Consider the following 18,260-nt stretch of genomic DNA (forward strand, 5'->3'; position numbering starts at 1 on the left):
TCAGGCAATAATAACATAATATAATATGTTAGTTCCATTCAATAAAGAAATTTGCTCTTGGAGCTTTTCAGCCCATCAGATCTCACTCAATATTTCCCTAATTCAACTTTCTTGAAATCTTGTGTAAGTGTCTAATGAGAAACGTCTCTTTCCTTTTGCATAACAAATCCTAAGAGAACATGGTCCCTCACACCCAAAGATCCCACTGTTTTCACTTAGAATTATAGAGTTGGAAGAGACTGCAAGGGTCATCCAATTCAACCCCCTGCCATGCAGGAAATCTAAATCAAAGCATCCCTAACAGATGACCATCCAGCCACTTCATTGACCAGTTCACCCCGTTGGTTATGATAAAATACAAAATATCTGTTCCCCTTCTTTCTTTATCCGCCTTTTACAAATGAAATTGTCTGGGAGGTTACTGAGCAATTTGCTGGACCTTACATTCTTGGCAAAGTGTGGTTCCAAAAGTTATCAGGATAGTTTAAGTCTCTTTCTTTTACTATTCAGTCATTTGTTTTAGGAAGGCATAATTCAAATCTTCGAACTGGCTGGGGGGGAGGGTCTCGTAGTAGATGTCCACCATAAATATGCTGTTATTTCTTCTTCATGATCTCTGTGAATCACACATTTGGGATGTTCCTGCACCTCTGGAACCTTCTCAAATAGCTAGGCAAGATTTTTGCTGGTAGGTCCATCCACTTCCAACTTATCCCTCACTGTTCCTGCTCATTTACCTCAGTTCCTTTTCATCCACCAATTTAGCAGCATCTAGGAACCTCTCTGCACCATTTATCTGACTTTAGTTTTGACTTGGCTCCTCTTGGACTGCTCTCTTCTCCATTGAATTGGTTTGAACCACTCCTCCATCTAGTCTGAGGATCATTCGATTACCTCTGACCCAATCTGCTGACCATCTGTAATGGTCAGATTTATCACCTAGATCTGGTGGCTTGGAGGATTCATCTGTAACAGCTACCTGACCTGATTCGACAGATCATCAGGATGACCAATAGGCCATCAACTTAGTAATCTTACAATTATAATTGGATCAAGTTTACATAAGACCTTATCACATGGGGGAAATCAGGCAAAATCAGGGGTTTAAACAGTGACTATTCCAAGCAAAAGACAATATCGCAATTAGGATTTTCACACAACATTGCTATTAAACAGGCAATAAACTGCAACAAATCATTCACAGGGAAATCCCAAAAATGATTTGTTGTTGCTTACTGCCTGTTTAATAGCAATGTGTGTGAAAATCTTAATTGCAATATCATGTTTTGCACAGGATAATCGCTTTTTAAACCCCGATTTTCGCCGTCCAAAGATTTTGTCCATGTGTTAGGAAGGATTGAATCAGGGGAATTTAATTAGTTCAAATATTACGAGAGGTGTGTCCTAACAACGCACACAGCGGGGTCGGGTTCCTATGTATACCAGAGGTCATCTAGTCCACCCCCAGAGAGAAAGAGACTCAAAATGCCAATGAGTTGCAATACAAATATAAAACATTTATTAAAGCCACACAACAAAGGGGATCACACATGCACACACACATTCAATGCTAAAGCAAGGGAGGGGTGAGTTCAGGAGTAAAGGAGAAAGGATAGAGGCACCATTGGGATATTTACCTTAGGAGTCTTCTCCAAAGTGACGGATGTGAGGGATGGTGAATGGTGGGACACAGCCACGAGAATGGGGAAAGAAAGCGGCAGCCGTGGTGGCTAGGAGCTGAGTTCCGGTGGGCAAAGCTAACAAGAGGCCTGGTGACGGTGAGCTTGGCTTCGCTCAAGTGATTTCAGCAGAGCAAAATGCTCAGGGAATGCAAGCTTGGAGCAAGATGCTCTACAAGCAAGGAACTCAGGCTTGGAACCGAATCTACAAGCCCACTGGAGGGTTGGAAGAGGGGTCCTTTTATACCCCTAAACATAACCTCAGGCTTTGGCAGCCTGGTGAATAAAGGCTTGATGATTTTATCTTTGTCTAAGCCAAAACTTACACAATGGATACACAAAGAAGAGGTCTGGCACTTTTCAGGAGGGAACAAATATCTCGAAGGCTGAGCCATTAATTTAATCCCTGGCTCTCAAAAGGAGGAAGCTCTGCTATTGTCTTCCTGCTTTGGGCAGCCTGCGAAACTAGTAGGGCAACTCCCAAAACTGCTTGCTGAAAGGTTTAAATTCTACCTTTTTCCTTGACCATGCCTAGCAAGGAGTTGCTGGCTACGTGGTCAGCTTGCTTTTAGGGTAATGGCGGCTAGCGATGGGGTCAGTCAGGGGTCATAGATTCAGATCGCATGGCACCCAAAATTTATATAAAACCAAACTTGATAACACATGTTACACCGTTACACTGACTCAGGTTCAAACCCAGCATACCTTGGACTTCCTTCTGTCCCTCTTGGATTCCAGTTTATCCTTGTCTTCGTTAAAGCGCTATCTGGCTGCAGTATCTTCACAGCTGCAGCTTCAAGACTGGCTGCTTTGCTTTCAGGATCTTCTATTGAAGAAGTTCTTGAAGGGTTATACAAATCTCCATCCACCAGTGATGGGACCCACACCAGCCTGGAATTTGGTGTTGGTTCTGTCCCAGAAACTATGGCCTCTTGCAACATGAGGCTACTTACCTGTAGTTGGAAGACTGCCTTTTTGGTAGCAATCACCTCAGCGAGAGCTGGGGAGCTTTGTGCAGTCTATATTGATCCTTCTTACCTGAGATTCTATTGCAACAAGGTGGTTCTGTATCCAGGCATTTCTTTTCAGCTGAAAGTTGATTCAACATTCCACTTGAATTTTGAACATTGTTCTGCCATCTTTCATGTAGAACTCAATTTTTGACTTTGAGTGAGCCGTCTCTATACAGAACAGATTAGATCATTTCAGCCAAGAACACCAAATAACCAAAAGCCCTGACACACACTGGCTAAACAGTTCCTAGCGATTTGTAGTGATTCTGGGCTGGATGGTTTTGGAGAGGATGGCCTTAGGCCACATGTTTGAGTCAACTGCTTGATGCTTCTACTTAGCTGACCATCTGACTGGGCAGTTGCTCTGTCATCACCTCTGTGCCAAAGAGCACCATTAAAATGTAACTTAAACTCATTGGCCTGTTACAGACTGCCAAAATAAAGTTGCTGCGGGTCTCTTTGGAGGTATGCTATTTAAATGACGCATGGGTCCTAAGAGTCCAGAGGTCGCGCCAAAGCCACACTCCATTCCTAAGCATTGGAGTGTGGCTTTGGTGCAGCTTCCGGATTCTTAGAATGCATGCATCATTTAAACAGCATATCTCCAAAGAGACCCGAAGCAGCTTTATTTTGGCAGTTTGTAACAGGCCAATGAGTTTAAGTTACATTAAATCATTAACCCTTTGTTACCTGGAAAGAAGCCTATGTGTGCTGCTCATTATCACACCTCTCTCTAGGCTGGAGAGTGAAGGCCCCTTAGGCTAAAATGAACACTGTTTCAACTAGTTGATGTTATGAGTCAAGTCCTTCCGATTCTAGGTGTCTTGGACAAATTATGGCCTGGAATAGGCTTGCCCATTGCAAAGGTTAGAATGTGTGTCAAATGGGGTCATCCTTCCCCATTTCCAGTGAGGAAGAAAAATGGGAGATGTCTCAAGAAACCAAGATGGATGACTAAAGAACTTCCAACTGAGCTAAGTTTTAAACAGAACATGTATAAGAAATGGAAAAATGGGGAAATCACCAAAGAGGAATTCAAACAAATAGCGAGCCTGTGTAGGGGTAAAGTCAGAAAAGCCAAGGCACAGAATTAACTCAGGCTTGCTAGAGAGGTTAAGAACAACAAAAAAGGCTTTTTTGGATATGTCCGCAGCAAAAGGAAGATGAAGGAAATGGTAGGGCCACTGCATGCAAGATGGCAAAATGCTAACAGGAGACAGAGAAAAGGTAGAATTACTCAATGCCTTCTTTCCTCTGTGTTCTCAGAAAAGGCAAAGGGTGCTCAACCTGAGGATAATGGTGCAGAGGACAGAAAAGAGGAAATTCAGCACAGAATAAGTAAAGAGATAGTACAGGAATACTTGCTTAACCTAAATGAATATAAGTCTCCAGGACAAGATGAACTACACCCAAGGGTATTAAAAGAGCTGGCAAATGTAATATCAGAGCTATTGGCAATGATCTTTGAAAACTCCTGGAGAACAGGAGAAGTCCCAGCAGACTGGAGGAGGGCAAACGTTGCCCCCATCTTCAAAAAGGGGGGAAAAGAGGATCCAAACAATTATCATCCAGTTAGTCTGACATCTATACCAGGAAAGATTCTAGAGCAGATTAAAAAGAGAGTCTGTGAACATCTAGAAAGCAATGCCATAATCACAAAAAGTCAACATGGATTTCAGAGAAAGAAGTCATGCCAGACAAACCTTATCTCTTTCTTTGATAAAATTACCAGCTTGGTAGATGAAGGGAATGCTGTGGGTATAGTATATCTTGATTTCAGTAAGGCCTTTGACAAAGTTCCCCATGATATTCTTGCAAACAAGCTTGTAAAATGTGGGCTAGACAAAGTAACTGTTACATGGATTTGTAACTGGTTGACCGGCCAAACCCAAAGGGTGTTCAACAATGACTCTTTTTCATCCTGGAGAGAAGTGACCAGTGGAGTCCCACAATGCTCTGTCCTGGGCCCAGTGCTATTCAACATCTTTATTAATGACTTGGAGGACAAAATTGGGGGCATACTTATCAAATTTGCAGATGACACCAAATTAGGAGGAGTTGCTAATACCCCAGAGGACAGGATCAAGATTCAAAATGACCTGAACAGACTAGAAAACTGGGCCAAAGCTAACAAAATGAAATTCAACACAGAGAAATGTAAGGTACTGCACTTAGGGCGAAAAAATGAAATGCACAGATATAGGATGGGGGACACCTGGCTGAATGAAACTACGTGTGAAAGGGATCTTGGAGTTCAAGTAGACCATAAGTTGAATATGAGTCAACAGTGCGATGCGGCAGCTACCAAGGCCAATGCGATTTTAGGCTGCATCAATAGAAGTATAGTATCTAGATCAAGGGAAGTAATAGTGCCACTCTATTCTGCTTTGGTCAAGCCCCACCTGGAATACTGTGTCCAGTTCTGGGCACCACAATTCAAAAAGGACATTGAGAAACTGGAATGTGTCCAAAGGAGGGCGACTAAAATGATGAAAGGTCTGGAAACCATGGCCTATGAGGAACGACTTAGGGAGTTGGGGATGTTTAGCCTGGAGAAAAGAAGGTTAAGAGGTGATATGATAGCCCTATTTAAATATTTGAAGGGATGTCATGTTGAGGAGGGAGCAAGCTTGTTTTATGCTGCTCCAGAGACTAGAACACGGAACAATGGATGCAAGCTCCAGGAAAAGAGATTCCACCTCAACATTAGGAGGAACTTCCTGACAGTGAGGACTGTTCGACAGTGGAACAAACTCCCTTGGAGTGTAGTGGAGTCTCCTTCCTTAGAGGTCTTCAAACAGAAGCTGGATGGCCATCTGTCGAGGATGCTTTGATTGAGATTTCCTGCGTGGCAGGGAGTTGGACTGGATGGCCCTGATTCTATTATTCAGGAGAGCAAGTGATAGCCAGCACGTTAAGGATTGAATATGCTTTGGGTACAGGAACTTACAAATGTTCTCTATTCACTATTGGGGGAAGAAAGAGACAAACCACTTAAGTTGTTAAACATGAAAGTGAGCCCAGGAGATATATTGGATAGCTGTTCCTCTACAAATATAGAATGACTAACATGGATGATGACAGAATTGTTGCAGTGACTGAAACATCTGTGCCAAATTGTTTTCTTGCCAGAGGATCTGCTGTGCCATACCTGCAGCAAAAGTGCAAATTGGTTGCCCCTTTAGAGGAGAAGGCACACAGTCAAGATGAGGCTATTTTGGAAAGAGTGGAGCAAACTTTTCTGGATGGTTAAGAAATTGGGGGGGGGGTCTATAATGTGTGACAATTAAGGAAGAAGATACTTGGAGGAATGTGACACACAGAAAAAGAGCTATCCAGAAACATGCTTCAAGCCTGGAGCTCCACAACTAATTCCAAGTACTCCCCTTAATCGGCAATTACCTCTGAAGTCATTGGGTGACCTTGGAGAGCACTGTGGATGGAAGAGCTACTGTCAATTCTGAAAGGGAGAAGGTGGTAGCAAGTGATTGTTCAGTGGAAAAGAAACAGTGGTGTCTGGGCCTGATGTCTTGTAAGATTTGTTTTCTCCATGGGATGAAGATTTATGATGTAACGGATAGGCTGACAAGACTCATCATAAAGTATGGACTGAGTCCGTACTAGGGTTAGAAAGGGGGGTCACTTCCAGACGCCCCTAACCCTAGTATGGACCAAGTCAGTACAAAATGACGGTGCCCGTTCCACATGGCGGCTGCCATATTTACGTAGCGGACGTGCTGCGTCCGCACATCGTGTGGCGCATATGACGCCACTAGTGCACCATTGGCACCTCACGGCGTCATAGCCGCGATGCATAGAGAAGCGCCATTTTGTCGCTTCTTTTTAGCTGCGCCGGGAAGCCTCGCGGTTTGGCCACTGGGACTTCTCAATGCAGCTAATGACGGCACAGGCAGAGCACTGCTTTTTTGGCGCTCTGTAACGCGCCATTGATTACTTGCATTAACACATAGAGTGTGTGAAATAAAGAAAATGAATTTAAACTCTAAATACAAGAAGGCATATATGATTTAACACACACACACACACACACACACACACACACAAAGGAAAAACAAGTGTTATCTTTCACAAGATCTGGGAATCATAGAATCATAGAATTGGAAGAGACCACAAGGGCCATCCAGTCCAACCCCATTCTGCCATGCAGGAAATCTCAATCAAAGCATACCTGACAGATGGCCATCCAGCCTCTGTTTGAGGACCTCCAAGGAAGAAGACTCCACCACTCTCTGAAGAAGTATGTTCCACTGTCGAACAGCCCTTTTACTGTCAGGAGGTTCCTCCTAATGTTGAAGCGGAATCTCTTTTCAAAGCAGAATAGAGTGGCACTATTACTTCCCTTGATCTAGACACTATACTTTTACTGATGCAGCCTAAAATTGCATTGGTATTTTTAGTTGCTGCATCACACTGTTGACTCATGTTCAAGTTGTGGTCTACTTGGACTCCAAGATCCCTTTCACACCCAGTCTCATTAAGCCAGGTGTCGCCCATCTTATATCTGTGCATTTCATTTTTCCGCTGTAAGTGCAATACCTTACATTTCTCCCTGTTGAATTTCATTTTGTTAGCTTTGACCCAGCTTTCTAGTCTATTCAGGTCATGGAATACATAACTTACAATATTAATCCGGCATAGAATGATTCAAGCATGCTGATGAAGACTACTTGAGAGTTGAAACGGCCTCAGAGTACTCCAGAGGTAGCCGTCCTGATGAAAATTTTCACTATCAAAAAGGTATAATTAATGAAAGACTCTGCTACCAGTAAAAACCACATGTTATATTTGCATGCTATGTTGCTGCAAGCACCATTGATGATTTTTTCTCAGACTTTTTGATTGGATTTTGTTGCTGCAGCAGCAGAATAATTTCACTGCCTGACACTGCAGATACTTATTTCACGGACTTGGATCATCAGTGACATTCACAAGGATACAGCACAGTGTTTTTTACGTATATACAGTTGCTCAATTGTTAATCAGCATTCTGAGATCCTGTACTGGACAAGGAGGGCTAGTTATTATCAGGACCAGAGCACCATGGGGTTTGTAGCTCATCCCCAGATTATTCAGAAGACGTAACTTTCTGAGGTTCTGTACTGAGAGAAGAGGTGCCTTTATCCTTATGTTTAGTGTTTGAGATTTTTTCTGTTCTCCTCGAGTTCTGAATCTCTTTACATTTTCTATTACAGTGCGCCCGCGTCATATGCGGATTTGAGCATACGCTCAAATCTGCGTAGAGCCGTGCGGGAGTGCACAGGGTGCAAGGGGCGGCGCATCCCATTCGAATGAATGGGGCGTGCACTGCCACATGCATGAGCCCCATTCATCCTTGCCACATTTCCCCTCCCAGCCTTTCTTGAACCTTGGGTGAGATTTACCCCTACTGATACTTATTGTGTTTTTAATACTTTTATAAAAAGTGTCTACATCAGATTGTTAAACTGATTGCTCCAAAAATGGGCCATGCAGGCTTCAAAATACATTTTTATAATATGTTTTGCAGAAATGCAGTAGGTTTTTACCCTGAAGTATACTGTTTTTCTTATTGGCTGCAATCCCTGTACATACTAATTTGAAAGTAAATGCCATTTTTGAGCCAGCATCATTTGGTAGTTTTAGCATTGAACTGTGACTCTGGAAATCAGGGTTTGAATCTGCACTTGGCCATGGAAATCTACTGGGGGACCTTGGGCAATTCACATTTTGTTCAATCTCAGAGGAAGGCAATGGCAAATCTCCTCTGAACAAATCTTTCCAAGAAAACCTTGTGATAGGTTTGCCTTAGGGTTGCCATACATTGGAAACAACTTGAAAGCACACAACGAGATGTGCCATTTAACTCAAATAGGCTCCATAAGACTTCATTTTGGAAGTCTACAACATAGACATAGGAATACAATTTAGGAATGCCAGGAAAGAAGATCTGACTTTGTCAGACAGCATACCTTATAGATATTTTCTCCAACTTTTAGACAAGGAAAGCCAAACTGCATATGTCCAAATCTTTGAAACATGTTCTGAAAATATATGGATAAACATACCAAGAGAGCCAGTATGGTATAGTGGTTTGAGCGTGGAATTAGGACTATGGGGACCTAACAACAAACTTACCAAGTAGAGGCAGTACCAGGTCCCATATCTTGTACTAAGGCTAAAGTTATGCTCCATTCTTATGTTTATGTTAGTAATCAAACACAGAAGAAGAGGCTTTGCTGAAAAAATTCCCTCTAGGATGGCACCTCCATCAGGCCTTTGATTTAACTGCACATGGTAATATAGGAGCCATGATTTATGCATCTGATTTTTTAAATAATTGTTTCTAATATATGAATTTTCACTGTTCTGTAAGCAGCCTTGAAAAATCTGATTGGCCACCTAAGACCAAAGGTGTGTGTGTGTGTGTGTGTGTGTGTGTGTGTGTTAGAAGAAAAACAAAAATCTTATAATGAAAGTTCTTCAGTTGTCCAGTAATGCACAATATATTACATTAACTTTTAATGTGTGTGTAATTTATGAAATCAAACAAGTAATCATATGACATTTATAATTTCTTATCAATACAGATTGGTATTATCATGTACCACTGAAACGATCAGAAGACCATGTTAATTCTGAAGTTCCACAACAACCAACATCCCAGATCCCAGGTCTTGGTGATTTTGGAGAACCCCACAGTGAGATTACCTTTGGGGGCCGAAAGAAGTGGATCAAAGACACCGACTCAGAATATGTAAAGCTGGCAAAACAAGGCGGTCAACCTGGTGATTAAATTCATATGAACATTGTAGCTATTTTGGGAGGCTCATATAAAATACATAGAGATAATGTGACAAATACTATAATAAACTGGTGAGATAATAGAATATACAAAGAAAGATACAGATCTTCCAACCCCAAATTCTTTGCTTCTCCATATTTTAATGATCACACAGTGAGCTTTCTGTGCTTATAGGTAAGACATCTGGCATGGTTTTAAGGAGCTTTTTTTGGTATAACAAGTTTTCAAATAATACTGCCATCCAGTATGATTTATCTGGAGCTGTAAAATACTGTTTGTAACTTCTCAACACTGTAACTTCCAATTTCTCAGCAGAAAAAGGGGAACATCTTCATGCTTCTCTGCCTTGCCCTAATAGGCAAGATCTTTGAAGAATGCATTCTAGTAAGAACAATCCCTGAAAAGCTCAGCCCCATTCCTGCCTTCATTAATCTGTTTCTTGTTGCTCCATATGTATGCATGTGCAAACACAATCTGAATTTTCCTATCAGTGGTTGCTTTTTACCAAAAAAATAAATAAAAATAAATTAAAAGCTATCAACTCACAAGTCTCCACTGTCATGTATAAACTGAATCTTAGTCTCATGCAGAGAATTAGAATAAAAACATTTGTATTACTGCTCTCTTGTTGCATTACTGCTCCAGTGTGCAGAAAACAAAATTATTTATTATTGTTTTTAAATGCACACTTCTTTAAATATCTTTACCGTCTCTCTTTTCTCTTTAAATCTTTGCCTTCAGATTTGTTGAAACATTTTACATCTACTCCGCGAAAAGTGTCCCTGGGGTCCTATGGTCCACCTGAGTGGTACTCCCATCATAGCAAACCAGCAGGACCTGATGAGTCTAAGTAAGTATACTGTGTCTTCATTGATATCGCTAATTTGGAGAGGGAGTTGGAGTGTTGAAATAAAAGGAATTTTGGATTAGCTTGAAAAACTATAATTTCTTTAATGAAAAATACATAAAGAATAATGATAAAACCTCTGCCTGCAGACCTCGAGTTTCAACCCTCCCAGACTACCTGATTCATGAAGAGTTTAAAGCTGATCAAGCCTCCAACTATGAGCCTAAAAGGGGGCCTTTTGATTTTGATATGAAAAGCGTTTGGCAGAGGGATGCTGAGGACAAAGAAAACAAGGAGAAAAGAGAGGTATGATTTAAATACCATTATACTCTCCATAAAAGAGACAAGTTAAAAAATGCTTGAGGTGTGACAGTTGGATTTTGAAATTTTCAGTAGTATTCTATAAGAATTACCAAGTTTTAAATTATCCAGAAATAGTTTTAATACCTTCCTCTGTAGCTTTTGTTGCTGCTTTATTAGTATGTGCTTATTGCATACTTGTGCTTATTGAAAAATTAGTTAACCATCTCAGAATTTAGAAATGTGACAACTCATCTTTCTAAAAGAAATGTAAAGGGATTGTATTTACTACTTACTACCTCTGAATTATAGGTCCCAACACACAGCAAAAATAATCCAATTTGAGACTGCTTTAGCTGCCCTGGCTCAGTGATAGGGAATCCTGAGAATTTAATTTGTTGTGGCAACAGAGTTCTCTGACAAAGAAGGCTAAATGCCTAATAAAACTATAGTTCCCAGAATTCCCTAGCATTGAGCCAGGGCTTTTAAAGTGGTCTCAAACTGGATTACTTCTGCAGTGTGATTTGAACCATAGACCCCTAGAGTTCAAAGAGACCACAAGGGCCCTCTAATATGATAGCCCTGTTCAAATATTTGAAGGGATGTCATATTGAGGAGGGAGCAAGCTTGTTTTCTGCTGCTCCAGAGAACAGGACCCGAAGCAATGGATGCAAACTGCAGGAAAAGAGATTCCACCTCAATATTAGGAGGAACTTCCTGACAGTAAGGGCTGTTCGACAGTGGAACAAACTCCCTCGGAGTGTAGTGGAGTCTCCTTCCTTGGAGGTCTTCAAGCAGAGGCTGGATGGCCATCTGTCAGGGATGCTTTGATTGTGATTTCCTGCATGGCAGGGGGTTGGACTGGATGGCCCCTGTGGTCTCTTCCAACTCTATGATTCTATGATTCTATGATTCTATGATCTAACGCGCTGCCATGTAGGAATACATGACCAAAGCATTCCCAACAAATGTCCATCCAGCATTTGTTTTTAACATCCAAAGAAGGGGAATTCACCACTCTCTGAGACAGCTTGTTCCACTGTCAAACAGCTCTTACCATCAGGAAGTTCTTCTTAATGTTTAGGTAGAATTTTTTATCCTGCAGCTTGAATCCTCCTCCAGTCTGCTAGGACCTCTCCCATTCTCCAGGAATATTCAAAAATTATTGACAATGGTTCTGAGATTATTTCTACCAGTTCTTTTAATACCACTTGATATAATTCATCTGGCTCTGGAGTAGCCAGGTATTCCAGTACTCCCTCTTTACCTGTTCTGTGCTACAGTTCCCCTACTGTATCATCTGTTCCATGTTCCCCAGGTTGAGCATTGTTCATCTTTCCAGAGAAGACCAAGACAAAGAAAGTGTTATGTAGTTCTGCCTATTTTCTGTTCCATGTTAGCATTTTTTGTCATCTTCTCTATGCAGCGGCCCTATCATTTCCTTTTTTCCCCTTTTCATAGAATCATAGAGTTGGAAGAGATCACTAGGGCCATCCAGTCCAACCCCCTGCCATGCAGGAAATCTCAATCAAAGCATACCCGACAGATGGCCATCCACCCTCTCTTTAAAGACCTAAAGAGAGAGACTCCACCACACTCTGAGGGAGTGTGTTCCACTGTCGAACAGCCCTGACTGTCAGGAAGTTCCTCCAAATGTTGAGGTGGAATCTCTTTTCCTGTAGCTTGCATCAATTGTTCCGAGTCCTAGTCTCTGGAGCAGCAAAAAACAAGCATTTTCCCTCATCAATATGGCATCCCTTTAAGTATTTCAACAGGGCTATCATATCACCTCTTAACCTTCTCTTCTCCAGGCTAAACATTCCCAGCTCCCTAAGTCTATCCTCATAGGGCATGGTTTCCAGATGCTTCACCATTTTAGTCGCCCTCCTTTGGACATGCTCCAGTTTCTCCACATCCTTTTTGAATTGTGGGGCCTACACAGTATTCCAGGTGGGGCCTGACCAAAGCAGAATAGAATGACATTACTTCCCTTGATCTAGACTTTATACTTCTATTGATGCAGCCTAAAATCCTATATGAAATTCCAGGAGAGCATGATTACTCCCTCCTAAGGATCCCACCACTTGCACCCCATTAACCAGCACATCCCTGTTGGTTAGGATCAGATCTAAAATAGCTGATCCCTTGTTGCTTCTTCCACCTTTTGTACAATGAAATTGTCTATGAGGCAAGTGAAGTATTTTCTAGACCTTGAGGATTTGGCTGGGTTTGAATTCCAACAAATATCTCATCACTACAACACCTCTTCTTTCCAGATGTGTGGTCATCTGTTCCACGAAAGCATCATCCAGTTCCTCCATCTGACTTGGGGGTCTGTAGTAGACTCCCACAATAACATCCTTGTTGTTTCCCTCCCCTTTGATTTTTATCCAGATGCTCTCCACCTGGCTTCCAGTACTGATGTCCTGTATCTCTTCACTAGTGTTAATATCCCTGACATATAATTTATTATTATTATAGTTTATTTTTATAGCACTGTAAATGTACACAGCGCTGTATATACAAATGATCAAATAACGCTATTCCTCCTGCTTTCCTGCTTTACCTATTTCTCTTAAAAAGTTATACCCCTGTATTACTACATTCCAATTATGAGACTCATCCCACCAGGTCTCAGTGATGCCTTTTTTTCATATTTGCATTGTTGTGCTAGGAGTTCAAGTTCATCATGCTTATTTCCTATGTTCTGTGCATTAGTTTAGAGGTATATAAGACCATGGGTCCCTCCTACTTGCTGCCTGTGCAAGTTTTTTGCCTCCCACTGTTGGGTCCTTGCACTGTTTGCCTTGTTTATTCTATGACAGTTTGACCATTTTCTCCAGCCCTTTTGTCTTCCAGAATACTGTCTCACTCCCCTACATAACTCAGTTTAAAGCCCTCCTGATCAAAAAAAAAATTTGCTATGAACAAAACCAAAAAAAGCCCTTTTTTATTGTTCTTAACCTCTCTAGCAAGCAGAGCTCGTTCAGTGCTTTAGCTTTTCTGACTTTCTTCTTACATGAGCTGGCTATTTTTGTTTGAATTTTTCTTTGGTGATTTCTCCCTTTTTCCATTTCTTGTACATGTCCCTTTTGAGAATTAGTTGAGTTGAAACTTCTTTAGACATCCCTCCTGATTTCTTGGGACACCTCCCATTTTTTCTCCTCATTGGAACTGTTCGAAATTGTGCCTTCAATATCTCACTTTTAAGAAACTCCCATCTCGTGAACTCTCTTCTCTATTCATGACCATGGTATCGCTGCCAGTATTTCCCTAGGTTTACTGAAATCACATTTTTTTAAACTCTAGAATGCATGTCTTAGTATGCTTGGCTTCCGCCTTTCTGCTATATAACAAATACAAAGAGAACATGCTACTTTCACCTTATTAACCAGAGATCATCACTGTTACTTAGGATCAAATCTTCCAAAAAGTGCATCGGGCTGGTATTTCAAGTAATGAATTCAAGAGGCTTTGAATAAAAATTGAATCCATTTACATCTTCTACCTTGTTAGAGATGCATATTTCATACATTTATAATACCAGGGGCTGTATTGGCCAAGTTACAATCTGCTGTGTAAGACTGAAGCAGTAAGATGAGCTAAGATCATTCCACACACTTTTTTGTACTAGATTCCTGTACAAGCTGTAAACTTTGCAGTCAGAAATGGATACTCTATGAGCATATTACCATGCCTGAAGCTGGAGTATTCTTAGATGATTAGGAAGCCAGCAGCTTCTAATGGTTGCCAGTCTTGTTTAGTGGAGTAAATACCACAGTTTGCCACTTCAATTGAAAAGGCAAACATTTACCTAATACTATATATATATAAAAAAAGAAACAGGGAATTGCCCCAAAAAAGGAAGCACACAAGCCTGAGAATTGTATATGCAATGTTAAACCATGATTTGGCATTATGTCTGAGCAATATATAGTTTGACTATATATAAATCACATTGTTGAGTCAGAACTAAAAAGGTTTGGGTTCTTTTGGTAGGTAGGGGGTATGTTGTGCTATTGCAGCTCTTAGCATTCTTTACCAATGGCTATGCTGGACAAGACTGTAGAACTTACAGCTCAAGAACAACCAAATTAATTCACAAACGGCAGGACGTTGGACTAGATGGCTCTTCTAGTCCCTTCTAATTCAATATTTCTGTGATGTAGAAGGCTGCATGATTTCCACCCTGATGTTAACAGGTTTCTGTAGAGTTACACATATTTATTAACAATAATAATAGTAATAATACTAATAAAATTTATTTGTATCCTGCTTCGCCAATCGATCGAAGTGGCTTACACTAAAAATCCATAAAATACAATAATCACAAGTTTCCTTATATCCCAAACACTCTCTAACCCTCCTATCCACAATAAAATACAATTAAATTATTAGTCAATTGTTAAAGCAATTATTAAAACAGGGGAGAGGCAATTAGAACAATATTCAAATGAATGACTGCAAGGCTCTTTATGTGGAAAGGCATGCTAGAAGAAATATGTCTTGATTGCCCTTTTAAAGCAATCAAGGCTAATAGTATTTCAAATCTCTTCCGGCAGGCTATTCCATAACTTAGGGGCAGCTGAAGAGAAGGTGCTCTGGGTAGCCTAGTTTTAGCTGGCTGAAGTAAATTTTTATTTGAAGAAATCAGTGTGTGGGGCAGATTATATGGGAGAAGGCGATCCCGTAGGTAGGCTGAACATAAGCCATAAAGGGCTTTAAAGGTTATAACCAACACCCTGCATTGTGCCCAGAAATTAATAGGTAGCCAGCGAAGAGACATTAATATAGGTGTAATATGGTCACCTCTAGATCTTCCAGTGACCACCCTGGCTGCCATATTTTGTATTAATTGAAGTTTCTGGACTAGATACAAGGGTAGCCCAATGTTGACACATTGCAGAAATCAAGTTGTGAGGTTACCAGTGCGTGCACCATAGGTTTTAAGTCCTCAGGTTCTAGGAAGGGACATAGTTGGTGTATCAACCGAAGCTGACAACAAGCACTCCTGGATGTCACATCTATCTGAGCTGACATCTGGAACGACAGATCCAGGAGTACCCCCAAACTACAAACACAGTCATTTAGGTTGACAAACCTCCAAACCCGAATTAGGATCCCAAACTAGAAGCACCTTCATCTTATCTGGATTCAGTTTCAGTCTGTTTTTCCTCATCCAGCCCATTACAGCTTCAAGACATTCATTCAGAAGGGAGACACCTTCCTTAGTTGACGCTATGGTCTGGAGAATGGAGAGATATAATTGGGTGTACCAGCATACTGATAACACCCTGCCCCATGCCTGCGAATGATCTCCCCCAGCAATTTCATGTAGATATTTAAATTTAAACTCTCTTTTAGAGGAGCAGCTGTCCCCAAGCATCACCATCTGTAATACAGTGCCCCCAGTACACAACTCTCTCAGGCGTTCCAGAAGGATACCATGGTTATATATTTTGATCATGTTTTATGTTAATTTTATAGCTTGGGAGGGAGGGTTGGGTCAGGGTTTTGTGCGTTTTACTGTTTTTATATTAATGTATTATAAACTCTGTTGTTACCAGCCTTGATCCTCAAACAGAAGAGGTGGGATATAAATAAATATATTATTGTTGTTGTTGTTGTTGTTGTTATTATTATTATTATTTATTGATGGTATCGGAAGCCCCTGAGACCCAGGAGCACTAACAGGGTCATACTTCCCCTGTCGATGCTCAAGCGAAGATCATCTACCAACATGAGTATAGCAGTCTCGACTCCATATCATGCTCTGAATTCTCCCAAACTCTGATAAGAGTTTGGGAATGAGGTTTCTCTTCCTACCAGGGCTCTGCCTCTTTTCTGCTGTTACATTAGCAGGAATGTAACTGAATATGAAATGTTGACATATTCTTGACATATGATGATGATTATGATGCCTTTTCCCTATCACTGGAATGCAGGGCAACTTGCTAGAACACCAGAAGTATAATACCACTTAACTGAATGAACAAGCTGTATTTTGAGGCTGGAAAGAAGCAAAAAGGTGCCATATTTGTGCCAGAAGTGTAGAAAATCCTATATAGGACTCATCTCTGTTGATGTCCTCAAACTCATCTTGGTTTCTTCTTATTATTATTAAGCTTTATTTATAGAGTGCTGTAAATTTACACATCTTCCATCTTTAGGCATTGACCACAGAAAGTAGTGAGAGATTTAACAACAATCACAGCATATAATTTTTGCCATGAACTGCAGCAGATTTGGGGCTAAAGTAAGGAACTTTACACTTGTACCATCCAGTTTTTCTGTAGACTTACATATGCCTTGTTTTCCCAGGTTTTATTTCTATTTATTCTGGGTCCCCTTAGTGCAAGCCTTATCACATGAGAAGAGAAAGCTGAAATGGATTGGGAGAGTAACATCTTTCTCTGTACCTTTCCGTATGCTGTTGAAGCTCTTCGGTTCTCTTCCTAAGAGATATAGTCGTAAAAGCTTGTATTTTGTTGCACTGGAAAAATCCATTTGGCAAAAGACATGCTTTTATTATTGTCTCCCTCCACAAGGAGAATGGAAGTTCTACGACAGCATGCAGAGAGGCAAGAAGAAAGACACTGCTCTCCCCATCTGTTTCAACTTTTCTCATGTGATAAGGCTCTGCATAATTCAATTGCAATTTTGGGAGAAAAGCAGAATACAAATTAATATAATAAATAAATAAATAAATCTATTTTTACCAGTTAGAGCACTGTTTTCCTTTTGGGAAAGATTGAGGCAAAGAAGATATTAAACAGTTTGGTCTTTTAAGTAAAATTTTATAAGTAAGCCAATTTTCATCCTGTATCATTTCCCTTCTTTGAAAAGCCTCTTGTGGGGAGACCCAATCCGGTAGTTTTGCCATTCTTCTTTTTTTATATCTTTTCCATACATCTAATAAAGACCTTCTAATGCAGTGATTATTTAAAATTTTGTTCATTTTCTCTTTTCCATAAACAAGGTAAGCATGCCACCCATAACGCAGGCCTTCACCTTCCAATGCTAATAGACTACTATCTTTAAGGGTAGTCCATTCCCTCAGCCAAGTTAAGCAACATGTGTCATAATGTAATTCTAGGTTCGGAACCCCCAAACCACCCCTCTGTTTTGAATATTGTAAGATTTTTTGGCAAACACGGGGTTTTTTCCCTTCACATAGAAAGGACGTTATTTCTTTGTTCCAGTTTTTAAATGTTTTCCTTGAAATTGGGATTGGAATCATTTGAAATCGAAAAATTAATTTTGGGAGAATTAACATTTTAACTGCTGAGAATCTACCTAGAAATGATAATTTTTCTCTACTCCATCTCCCCAAATCTTTCCTAATTTAGTTCAATAAAGTCTTATAGTTTTTTTCAAAAGGGTTTATATTTCTATTAGTCAGATTTATTCCTAAATATTTCACTGATTTCTGAATATTTATTCCTGTTAACATATTCAATTCTGTCTCCTCCATTTTTGATAGGTTTTTAGTTAAGAAAAGTGATTTGTCTTTGTTTAATTTACAACCTGTTATATAGCCAAATTCATCTATCTTTTTTACCAGGAGTTCTGCACTTGAATTTGGTTCATCCAATATTATTGTAAGGTCATCTGCATAA

At 40.4% G+C, this 18,260-nt stretch overlaps 1 protein-coding gene across 1 annotated transcript in view; it reads left to right on the forward strand.

The window, feature by feature from the left end:
* The window catches only part of C6H7orf57 (chromosome 6 C7orf57 homolog), a 78,824-nt gene that overhangs the window by 4,121 nt on the left and 56,443 nt on the right, over positions 1-18,260 (forward strand). Inside the window, 3 exon segments of the mRNA XM_042476938.1 lie at positions 9,280-9,477; positions 10,236-10,344; positions 10,491-10,647. Of these exon segments, the coding sequence (XP_042332872.1) occupies positions 9,280-9,477; positions 10,236-10,344; positions 10,491-10,647 (464 nt within the window).

Source organism: Sceloporus undulatus, chromosome 6 (genome assembly GCF_019175285.1).
Source record: "Sceloporus undulatus isolate JIND9_A2432 ecotype Alabama chromosome 6, SceUnd_v1.1, whole genome shotgun sequence".
In the NCBI taxonomy this organism is placed as follows: Eukaryota; Metazoa; Chordata; class Lepidosauria; order Squamata; family Phrynosomatidae; genus Sceloporus; species Sceloporus undulatus.